Genomic DNA, 12,532 nt, shown 5'->3' with positions numbered 1-12,532 from the left:
CAAAAAGAAATTGTCAGATGTGTCATGTCAGTGGTGAACTGAGGTCCTGATCTTCGGCCTTACGTTGTGTTTTTGCAGTGAAAGGCACTTAGAAGTGAGAGCTCAGGGGGAGGTTCCTCCTGGCTGCCTCTCAGTCACAGTGACTACCACCGTTCTCATGGGGCTATTCCTGATGCCAGAGATTTTCTGGGAATTAATGATGACCAGCCTGTACGCTCCTCTCTTACTGTATCCCAAGTTAGTAACTAAAAGGCTGTTGTGGGAGGCTGAGTTAGGGTAATTCTCCATTACTATTCCTTGCTCTAAAAAGTTTTTGTTCTTAAGACGGTCCCCTTCAAATAAAAACAAAAAGGTATTTGTTTAAGCACTAAAATGTATTACCTCACTCAGTTAGTAGTTTTGTTTGGAATAAACTTTCTGTGTGAAAGAGTTCTCTGTCATTCTGTTTTAAGACCGTGTCCTGTTTTAAGACCCACCTCTAGGCTTGGGTGCTTGTAGCCGTCCCACCGAACTTGGGTAGTACAGTCAGAGTGTAAGAGCGTGACACACAGAAATGAGTGATAGTTGTTGTCTCTCAAGTTCTGTAGATGGAAATGCTGCTATTACATGATCTGGGTTATTGCATACTTAAAATGTGCTCTTTTAAAATGCAAATTTAGAAAACATCTCCCATGTCAGTATGCTTCTAAAGGTTTATAATATGCTCATATTGATTAAGAGTATTTTTGTGACTCACACAGAGTATTGATGCAGAACATTTTATACCAGCACCTTGGTGAAATTGTACATTGACGTTGCATTCTGTTTTAATAAAATAAAGTTGATAGGATATGACATCTGGGGAAAAGAAGGTGGAAGGGTAATGTCAGTAAAGAGGTAGAGCAAAGAAACATTGGTTTAATTTGTTTTGAGAGCGCGGGGAGGGGTGAGAGGCATGCCAGTAATCCGTCCTGTGTTTTGGGAACACTATACAGGACAGAAGCCTCTATGTGTAGCTCATGAGAGGTGGAGGAGAAGACAGGTGGGCGTCTGGCCAGGATTCTTACCCAGCTAGCTCCACGTCTTTCCTCTCTGGAAGTCTCTATCTCTTTGTCAGCTAACTGTTCCTCCAGTTCAGATTGCATTTCTCAACAGCACAAATTAAGGCTAAATCTCAAACGCCCACATTACTGCAAGCTGTGGGAAGTATATATACAGGAATTTAAACGCCTTTAGAAACATTAAGAAACTTCTAAGCAGGGGGAAGTATTAAAAGGTACAGTTTATGTGGAAATTCAAGGGCTTAGAAATGAGGAAATGCTACTTTCATGGCTACTTGTGCAACTTCAGTTTAGCCATTTCTACACAAAAGGGCAAATGGATGTATAGTTTAATAAATCATATTCTCATATTTTTCCCCTACAGAGCCTTGCTTCATTCAGTACGTGAGTGGCATGCACTGAAAGACATAAGTCAGTTACGTGGAAGGCTGAAACTTCTTCCTGTCCATTGCCCAACCCAAGTTTTTGGATGCTTGATTTAGCAATTTAGCTAGTAGGTTTTTTTACCTTCCTGTGAGTGCGTATTATGTAATTGCCTTTTGTTTGTGTTAGAAGCCAAAAGACCCGCATTGGATTAAACGCCCGTGGGCGTATGGTATTGAGCATTTTAGACTAAAGCTTTTCAGAGACACCATTTCTTACCACATTAAACATGATATTTAGCGAATGTTGCCAATTTGCACCATGTTGTTCCTATGTTTGTGGATTGTGAGAGCATAAATTTGAGGGCTCTGTAATAACTGTGGAGGAAGCTGGTCTTCCACAGACATTCAGTAAATCCTGTGGTACTGAGGAACAGCCTTTATGAGTCATGGAAATGACATTTCAACCTGAATCATGTTTGTTGTCCAGATTGGGACTCTCATTGGTGCCAGAAAAATAATTATTTGGAAGAGACAAGTGGAAAGTAATCTGTAACCCATTTCAAATACTGAGTTTCTAAGCTGAGCAGTGCTGCGGATTATTATCTTAAGTGCTAGCTTTCATCTTTGCTGGAAAGAATTGAAATGTTCAAAATTTAAACATTATATCTTTAACATTTGTGTTGTATTTGATGGCCCAAACTTTTGTGGTTTTAAGATATGTATGATTGCAAAATGGCCAATTTTTGATCTGAGAGATTACGGAATGAAATGTTACCACTGCACTTAATATATGTGTTAAATTTGAGAGGGAGTTCAAAGTTACGTTCATGCAAATATTTGTTTTGTTTGGGGTTTTTGGGTTGGTTTTTTGTTGTTGGGAGGTGGTTTTTTTTAGTTTTTTGTTTGTTCGGGTTTTTTGAGGGTAACATGATACTCTCAATGACTTCAGTAAGGGTGCAGGTATCATTGCTTATACAAGGAAGGCATTCAGGCCCTTAATTCGTGTTTTTAATACATTTTAAAAAAAATCTGTGTGGCAAAGGAAAAATATAAAAATGTTTGTTTTGCTTCCTCCTAACCCCTCTCCTCACTTTTTTTTTTCCTTTGATTAATGATAAATCAGCTGTTTTAAAGAACAGTTTCTGTTAGAAAACATGCACCTCTATTTCCAGACACAAGCTGTTGCTTTTTGCTGCTGGTTTTGATGAAAATTTATTAGCAAAGCAGAATTAACTTCCTTTTAATGTCATGAGCTTGTGAAATGCATACAAGCATACTTTACAGAGGACTTGTGTTCTTTTTTAAAAGGTCTCAAAAATGCACACGATTTACAGGAGACAAAATCTGCTGTCCAGACCACAGATCACATTTGAGCCTTTGTGAATATCACTGCAGTTGATAGAACTAGTTTGTATTTGTTACCTGTTGATTTTTGTTACACTGGTTTTGCAAGTGTATGTTTAGAATAAATGCTTTTAGTAGAATTATTCCAGGTACATCAGGAATTTCGCTGATTTGGATTTATGCTAGAAGAAGGGAAGTTTAAAATTAAGAATGTCTAAGGATGATTAATATCATGTGAATGTTCATTCCTGTACACCACTTGGATTGCTATGTGTTGCCTAAAGCTCTTTGAAGTGCTACTATTGTAATTTTTGTGTTTTATGCCTCCATTCCCATGGAGGTTACATGCGCTTAGCAAAAGGGACTTCTTTCTCTAAAATAATCATATAAATTAAAGATTACTAGTTTCTCAAACATACTTCTTTAGAAGAAAGCTTTTAACTGGCCAGTAGAGCCCTGTAAAATGACAGAGGAAAGTATTTGCTATATGCCTTAACTCTCTGTTGATTTTTTTTTTTGCAGGTATTAAATAAAATATGCTGTTGTCAATAGGAATGCTGATGTTGTCTGCCACTCAGATATACACTATTTTGACTGTTCAGTTATTTGCTTTCCTGAATCTTTTACCCGTGGAGGCAGATATTTTAGCAGTAAGTATAAGAATGTTTTTCTGCATAGATGAAATCTCTATAAAATTGAATGTTCTTTTAAACTATTCTATTAATGAATCAGTTAGCACAACAAATGTTATAGCAGGTTGCTTGGAATGGAATTGCCATAACAGTTTTGTTCAATAAAAAAGTAAATTGTGTATTTTCAAATGAGCTTACAGATGATGTGTGCTCAGATACCATGACAGTGAAAGCACTTAATTCCCTTAGTCATTTAAAAAGTTCCAATCTGACCAGATATCCTACAGCATGTTATAACCCTGTTAAAAGAATTCCATGATTACTTGGTTTAGACAGCAATTTAAGTTTTGGTGATGGATACCGTTTTGTAGGGTAACTGTATATAAATAAATAAATAAATCTTCTATGGCTAGTATAATTTATGTGTGCGCTGGAGGCCTCATCAGTAAAGTTTTTATATATGTTATACCTAGATGTATTTTTTTAAATAGCTGGTAATCTCTGCTGTCATTAAGAATAATAATTTTTGGGTGTGCAGAATTTTAAATGATCATGCTAATAAACAGTACACTGAACATAGGGGCAGTGGTAAAAGTTGTTGCTAGGCTATTTATTACCAATTTTATACGTCATGTAGTTTTATGGAGGAAGTTATATATGTCTTTGTAGGATAGGGCTTAAGCCACTGAAATAAAGTACTGTAGTCTCTATATTCTCTGCTAGTTACAGTGATACCCAGGCTATCCAGTTAATATAATATCAATTAATTTAGGAGGACAGAGTGAAAAACCCTTGAAGCTAAATGTTAAAATAAAAATACTTGAAGGTTTGTGGTAATGTGGGGTTGATGAATACTGAATTATGGTTTTTGGATCTTTGGGTTGTTACTATTCTATTACAATTTTGTAGACAAAAATTTTAAGAAACAATTAATACAGATAGATAAATGCTTTATTGTGGAACTGACATCGCCATTCTATTGTGAAATTCTAAACTGGCTTTCTACTGTAAACCTGATTTCCCCTCCCCCCTTTCCTCTCTCACCAAGCCTGTGCTTCCTCTTTTCATAAAAACCCTGATTTTCGTTCTTGCTACTTCCTCCCGTAGAAAAGATACTTAAAAAAAAAAAAAAAAAACAAGCACACAAAACAAAAACCCCCACCAACCTCAAAAAAATAAAAATAAAAAAAGGCATTTTGGAAGTTTAGGTTCACTTCTTCGATTTAAGCTTCCATGTGCAGTACTCTAAAATAATTCCATCTAAAAATGAAGTGTCTTTTACTCTTGGATATTTGGAAGTTACAGATCTATTTTGAGAGAATCTTTTGAAGTAGGAAATGAAGAGATGAACTAGACACTTATTAAAACTTCTCTGTGAAAAGGAGCCACTGGAATGCTTAAGAGATACTCAGAAGAGGGAATGTTTGCACACTGTGTCACATGGAATTGAAGGCATACAGATAGCTTATAATCTTGAGAGATTTCATGGTTTAATGATTGCCCATTTGGGGAGCAAAATTCCAGCCGAAGTTTTGGGTTCGCAAATGAAAGAAATTCTTCTTTTCCCTACTGATTTAGGTGTATTTTTATGCTTCTGCATTCTCACGTAGTTGCAGCCTCAAATGAAGGATTATGTTTGTATAAAGTACTTTTATGTGTATATGAAGCGTGATTGGTTATTTTTTAAATAGAGGATAAAAATAAATAGGATTGTGTCTGACTCCTAGCTTAAGTTGGGGCTTGCTGACAGATTCAAGAGAAAACTTAGAGTAGCACAAGCTCAGGAAGGACGTTTTGAAGAAGGTAGATGAGTGAATAGTGAGGATGGAGGAAGACAGCGTACTGGCGCAGTGCTGTGCTACGTGATGGTAGGATGGAAGATCAGGAGGAGAGGTTGTATGGAGCAGATTGATTACACAGGACAAAAACGCTTCCTTGAAATTGAGCTCCATTCCTACCTCTTTCCTCTCAATTTTATTAAAGTCTCTGGGAAGGAAGCTCCTTTGAAATGTTCCTTTGAAAGAGTTAAGATAAATCATGGTAGTGTTTTTCTTTGAACTGTATTTTGAGTTTCCCTGTCTAGGTCTGGCTTTTAGGAAATGTCTGGTCCCTCTGAAATAAATATGATCCTTACTTGACTGTTCTGTATGACAACTGGATGATACAATGAATAGACAAATATTTCTGAGTCACTAAACTATTTGATAAAACTTACCAACTGATGTGCATTCAAGTCAGTTACTGTATAATTCACAACTTCTGCAGGAAACTATCTTTTTTTACTTTTAATGAAAAAAATTTAGCATACGTACAATTTGCACTTTTATTGTACGGATTCTGCATTGGTTAGGCATATCATAGAGCTACAAAAGTTGAACAAGGAAAGGGGAAACAAAGCTTCCACAGATTTAAGGTCTTTACAGTATTCCTCTGTTTTGAAATGAAAGCTTATAGTTAGTATAAAACAAAACTGTAGAGATAGTTTTCAGCCACTAACCTGAATAGATAGCAGGGAATTGAGACGGGATAACATATGGAGGCTATTCTTTGTCTACAACAAACCACCTGTTAAAAGCTGTTCTTCCCTGCATGCAAGTGAATTCAAAGCAAAAGAAACCCAATAAGAACACCACCATCCAAAAAAAACCCACAACCAACACGCCAGCTCTTCAGATTTTTGCTTTTTTGGGTTGTTTGTAGTTTCTCTTCTGCAAGTATGATGGTATTTGAATTGTAGACAGTAGAAAGAAAGATTTAACATACAGGTAATTTAATGAAAGATCTATCACTTCCTTCTTTTGACAACTAGATAAGAACTAGATGCTGACATGTGAGTGGAAGACAAGTAGAAGAAGTAATTTTGTGATTTTATTGACATGGTCACAAGAGGTCCTATGTCTGATAAATATTTTAGTCTAAAAACTCTGCAGTGTTGTTCATTTCTATTTACACTTGTTATCTATTTCTCTCTTGTTGCAAACCTGAATTTTCTTTAAAATTTGTTTCTCTTAGTATAACCTTGAAAATGGAACCCAGACCTTTGATGATCTACCTGCTAGATTTGGCTACAGACTGCCAGCAGAAGGCTTGAAGGTAAAAAAAACCCCACATTATATATATATCCTGAATGTATATAGAGAGGACTGTGTCTGCTGAACACTTCTTCTGTAAGCTAAAAAAGGTAAAAGTTAAATGAATATAGTACTGAGGAAAAATAAATACAGAACTGATTCATCTACTGCTCAAGCAAAACAAATGTGCAAAGGTTCTGATATGAACTGTTGCCTGTGAATAGGAAATTCCTCTCCTAAGAAGAGAACTTTGGTAATCTGACCTTCTGTATTTAAGAGAGAATTTGCTGAACACTTTTAATAAATAAATAAATTAATTAAAAATAGCTGAATTATGGGAATCTAAGAAAGTAAGTTTGGTAGACCATTGTTTTCTCCGAAGTTAGTGGCAATACTGATATATGATGTCAGTTACCTTGCTGACATCAGTGGATGCCAGACTGAATTTTGTCTTGATTTATTTCTTAATATTTGGAGGATTTATTGTCTCTGTAGAGTCGTATATTGGTGAGTCCTTTCACACTGTAAAGTGTTGAGAGACAAGAGGGATTATGTTCCTTGCACATGGCCCACCTTGAGTGCTGTGTAAAGGAATGGTAGCGCATTTTCTTGGCAAAGTACAAGAACTGTTGTCAGTTTGCTTCCTTCCTTGCATTTCTTAAGCAACTGAACGGAGAAGCTCAGGGGCTGCAGTTCTGCCTTAACCCCCATGGGCAGTGCCACAAAGCTGGTGCCTATGTAGCAGGTGATTGATCATGCACCCTCTCCTTATACAGATTCCTTTCAATTGCAATCCGCACCCCATAGCAGATGAGAAGTTCCCCATTCTTTCAGTGCTCCTCTCAGGCATGTGTTGCACTAATGCTATTCTGTTTTACTCTGTATCATTAAGTGGGGAAAATGCAGGTAGCACATAGACACATTTTTATTAGTTATCTGTTACAGTGTCTTATACTCCAAATAAAATCATACTGGGATAGGAATTCTGTGACATGACTTGAAAACTGGTCATAGGATTATTAACAGAAGGCACTAGTAAGTGATAATATATTGAATTAGCAGAAAAAGTACATATGACTTTTAAAATTTTTTTAAATGTTAATTTAATGTGTAAGAACTTATATATCTTATATATAAGAACTAAAAAGCAGGTAAATATTATACCATATTAATTTGTAAAATGAACCTAGTATTAGAGAAGACAGAAGTAAGGTGTAAAGATTTGCAAATGTTAATGGAAAGGGAAAAAACATATTGACATATGCAAAGAAATTAATGTGCAAAAAATGTCAAAGATGGCTATAACCATGGGAATACATATTGGACTTTATCATCATTTTGCACTAGATTAGAAATTCTGAAGGCCTGATGTCTTTTGATACGCAGCAGCAAGCATGTTTTGTACAGCAGGATAATTCCTGTTCCGTGTGTCTAGTGTGATTAATACACTTGGAATGTAGTAAGATGTGTAGATAGACTGAATGAAATTAATAGAGGGGAAATTACGTTCAAGGTGAAATGGGAAAGGGCTATCAAGAAGGTTAAATAAATGTAGCTTCCATAGATGACAATGAGAAGGCATGTTCTACTTTTTCTGACTTCTGCTAAGGTAGTAGCTGTCCATATGTTCTGGTGGTACTAGTCAGTAACTGGTGTAAAGACAAACTCACTTTTATCTGTATAAAATAAGATTGAGGAGGTAGAAAATAAATTATTTAAAAATAAATTATATGTAGTGGCATTAATGCTGTAAATCGGTGTCATAGATACTTTTCTAAGCAGCAGGACTAAAAGCTAGATGACTATCCAGTTCAGTTAGTCTTCACATCCTCTGAGGTAGGTCTGTTGTTGAGACTATGTAGCTGATGCTTGTTGTCAAATGCTGGTGTGCTGTGTTGAATTCAAGAACGATGGGCCTGCTGCATTTTTCTGTTTGCCTGACGTAAGATTCCTATGCAGTGACATGAACAGTTTACTTTTGCTGGGATCACATTCTTGCAGTCAGTGTCAGTAAGTTTGTTCATTTCATATAAAACTTATTTTCCATTCCTCTCCTGTACTTGAAATGCTCATCTACAAGAAAGGCAATTTAGTTTAGCTGTCCAAACAGTTTCCTACTTGTGTGAAGTTCAGGTTTCATTACTTTTTTTTTTATTGTGGAAGTGGCTACAGTCTTGTGACAGTAACTTTTTTGTCTGGCTGTCACTTTGAACGGTGTATGAGTAAGTATTTATGACTGAGATGTATATGTTTCTATTTTGTATAAGAATTCTAAGCTGTAAACTTATTTAGGCAGACCGCCTTCCAAGTTCTTGTGAGGGGGAATTGCTATCATTTACGCACCTGTGGAGACTGTGAATAGCACATGAGGGGAGAGCTGCTTTCCTATTCGTTCTGTCTGTAGCCTGTATGGCCCCAGAATCTGTCTCTGCAGCATCATTGATGTTGCAATACTTGTGAGTAAACAATAAGCAAAAAATGAAGCTGATGTGAAGGGACAAGGTTGGATCACTCTTTGATTGCATGGTGTCCTTTTAATCCCAAAGGGGAATAAATTGCTGTAAGAATTCCTGTAACTCTAAGATTCCCACTGCAAATGAAACCTCAAGAAGACTTCCTTTTCCTGCCCAGTGGGTTTTATCATGGGGAGAAGTGGTGTTAGAGCTGTATGGTTGTTTACTGACTATATTGAGAAACAGAGGGCGATTAAGTGATTTACCCAAGTAGTGAGCCAATTTAATACATCAAAAATAGCTATAAGGAGCTTTGATGCTAACCTTTTTAACTGTTAGACAGCTCTGTGTCTTAATGAAGATATATGTCGTCACCTGTATGGAAATAACACGAGTTTTAGTCCTGAATGTAATACTAAAACTTTTTTCTTTGTTTGCATTAAGGTTTTAGTTATTTTTAAAAATTGCTATGATAATGATTGAAATAGGATGAAAATGGTATACTTTTGCAGTGCTTACGATTAAGATTTATTAATATGCAACTTGTAAAACACAGTCTGTCAGATTCTATGGTAACTGGTGCCAAAGCATAAATGTAGGTGCTTTTTTTATTTTTGGCTTGTGTGCTCTAGTCATAAAGTGGTCAGTCATTTGTGCCTGCGTCCTTAGAAGAACAGCTCCTCAGTTAAAGATATTCAAGAACGTATGGTAGCATTAAGAAAAATCCAGTCTAGTTGTAGTTAGCCTTTGGTTTCTATGTATGCATTTCTTGAACTGTAACATGACGTCATGTGATTTGTGTAAAACTTCCCTGTAGAATGCAGTTGGTTTCAGACATACCACTCTAGTTAAAAAAGAGTAAATGCTTTGCGTGAAACTACGTAACATAAGTAGTGTTTGCTATATGAATCAGGGGAACCTTAAGGACCTAAACTTGGCTGTCAGCAAATCAGCGTAGAATTTTCAGTGGATATTGCTTTTAACTGCTATAGACTGTAATGTTGTGCCTGTCACCGCAAACTTGGCAAAGAACAGATTGCAGGTGCAGCTTCTCTGCCAAAAGGGATATTATCATTACAAAAATCTATTTCTCAAAAGAAAATTGCTTCTCTGTTGTAGGTTAAACTTTATGAATAGTATGTATTTATGGATAAAATGTAAGATTGTATATAAAAAGTACATTTAAATGGACCATTTATATATATAAATTTTCTTATATTTTCTATATTTAAACTGACAGTTTATATGTATGATTATATATATTATATAATAATATTATGGATAATAATTATTATTTCTACAGAGGTCATGACATCTCTCTGTATATCTAAAGCTGTCAGTGAAAACTGAGAGTTTAAAGCTTTCAAGGATATATCTAGAACTGTGGCAATAATTTCTTGAGCCCACAGCAGTGCAGCTTCTCATGATCTTTATTTGCATAAAACAAATTACTTATATTCTTACTTTCTGGTAATTCACTGCTCTTTATGATACTTTACTGTAGCTTTGAAACTGATTTAAACAAGTGTGAATCTTGTAGGAATATTCTTATGTCAAATGATACTCCGTTGCATTAGCATCCAAAAGCCTCTGTCACACTCTCACCTTATTGCACAAACACCTTACAAAGAAAGTAATTTTTCTGAAGAGGCGTATTTCAAATGAAGGGTAGGCAAAACCTCGTCTAGGTGTACAGTCTGGATTTTTCTTTAACTTGGTAATCAAAATCTGTTGTGAAGAGACTGATGGAAGGGTATCTAATTAATACCAATCTAATTATTAATTAATATCAATCTAATTAATAAAGAAGCTCCTTTTCAGGTGATCTAGAGATTTGACCAAGGAAGCAAGCATATTCTAGTAGAGGAAAAAGGGAAGGTCTGTTCTCGGTAGAGCTAGAACAAATAGTATTGTGCAGCACGCATGATATTCTTTTGGGATTTGTCTTGCGTGGATTTCCGTGTCAGCAGTGTTTTTGGAGCGTTTACAGTAGTAGGGAAGAAAGTTCAAGGGAGTAGTCAACCCTGAAGTCACAACCTCAGGGAGAGGGACTAGTGTCAGTGCCTTCAGTATTCAGGTGAGCATGCTTCCTCTGAGAGAAGCTGTAGAATTTTTCAGCAGATATTAAAAGCATGAGGTTAGGAGAGTTTCTACTCCAAACATTTTCAGTGGTGGAGTACTGACTCAGTCACCTAGAAACAATCCAGAGATTGCTTCAAGGCTGATACTGCCAGAATTTCCTACTTCTGTGAATCTTTCCACTACAGCAGATTTGATGATCTGTAGTCTTTGCTTACCATAGTAAGTTCATTTCACACACCTAACTTTCTTTGGTTTTCCCTTTTAATTGCCAAGTACTAAGTTTGTGGTAGTGCTTCTTAGGCTATTATACTTCAGTGTTCTTGATTAGTCTCCATATGTCTTAGGATAATAGTTCCACAATATTAATGTAGTATATGAGTCCTCTTTATGCTGAATTATACTGCAAAGTCTGAATTACGAACTTAAGATGGTGTCATTGGAAAAACTGTATTTTCTTTGTCTTTCTAATTCCTTACGGACATGAAGATGCTGATGAATCAAAATAAATAGTCAGGGATGTATCAGAAATCTTGCTATGATATAGGACTGAGTTGATGATGATAAGAATTTGCTTAGCTATTGTATGAAAATGTACAGTTTTCTTTCGTTATACTTGTCTGCCAACCCTTTTGTTAAGACAAAGAGAAACGAAGCTCCTGTTTCTGTTCCTGTTTTCTAGGGATTCCTAATAAATTCAAAACCAGAGAATGCATGTGAGCCTATAGCCCCACCTCCGCTGAGAGACAACTCGTCCAGTGCTTTTATTGTGTTAATTCGAAGGCTTGAATGCAACTTTGATATCAAGGTAAGATTTTTTTTTAATTTTTTTTTCCCCTCTGTGTTTCAAGGTCTTAAAGAATTTACTAGTGCTTCAGAAAAATATCTGTAGCTAACAGCAGGATAGATACTGATGTGAAGAGAAAGGAGAGTTTTATTGTCTGCAGGCAGATAAAGCGCTATTGTAATATGATTTAGTTTAAGATGACCTGTTTGTGAGCCAGCTTACATGGCAAATAAGGATGAGAGATGCTGTGGTTTTATAACAGAAAGAATTCAGTAGCAATATAAGCTTTTCTTGCCAGTTAGACTCCTTGCTGCCAGGGATCACAGGGGAGGTTAGGGAATGGAGATAACATAAAAGCTCCCAAAATCTGCGAGCCACTTTCCTGATTTGTTTTTATTTTCAATAGCTGGATCATCTTCTTGTGGCTCGCACTGAGACCCCCTGAACAATGGTAGTGTCACAGTTGGTTGATGGGGAGAGGAGTCGGTGCACTGCTGGGTAGAAACAGGCACAAGTGGCAGTATGGGAATGTTTTTAAACAGATACAACAGCTAGATGTTGTATTATGAAGTATTTATATTATAAAAAATTTGACCTGCAGCTGAAGTGGAGTATTCTCTGTGTTATTTTAAAAATACAAGATTAGGATTATTTGTCTTTGGCTAGAGTATATGGTTTCCCTGAAAATAAGCCTGATATATGGGGCAGCAAAGGATGTCTTAAGGAAAACAGGGCTTTTCAATTTGTTGTTGACTTTCATG

The 12,532-nt window shown here is 36.1% G+C and overlaps 1 protein-coding gene across 2 annotated transcripts in view; it reads left to right on the top strand.

Moving 5' to 3' along the window:
• RNF13 (ring finger protein 13) overlaps positions 1-12,532 on the top strand; it is a 47,027-nt gene that overhangs the window by 3,491 nt on the left and 31,004 nt on the right. For both annotated transcript variants that reach the window (XM_059822480.1, XM_059822481.1), the window contains exons 2-4: positions 3,272-3,399; positions 6,394-6,474; positions 11,667-11,792. In XM_059822480.1, coding sequence (XP_059678463.1) covers positions 3,286-3,399; positions 6,394-6,474; positions 11,667-11,792 — 321 coding nt within the window. In that variant the 5' untranslated portion in view covers positions 3,272-3,285. The remainder of the gene's footprint in view (positions 1-3,271; positions 3,400-6,393; positions 6,475-11,666; positions 11,793-12,532) is intronic.

Source organism: Gavia stellata, chromosome 11, assembly GCF_030936135.1.
Source record: "Gavia stellata isolate bGavSte3 chromosome 11, bGavSte3.hap2, whole genome shotgun sequence".
Lineage (NCBI taxonomy): Eukaryota > Metazoa > Chordata > Aves > Gaviiformes > Gaviidae > Gavia > Gavia stellata.
Note: the sequence above shows the minus strand (reverse complement) of the source record. Positions and strands in the feature narration are given on the sequence as shown.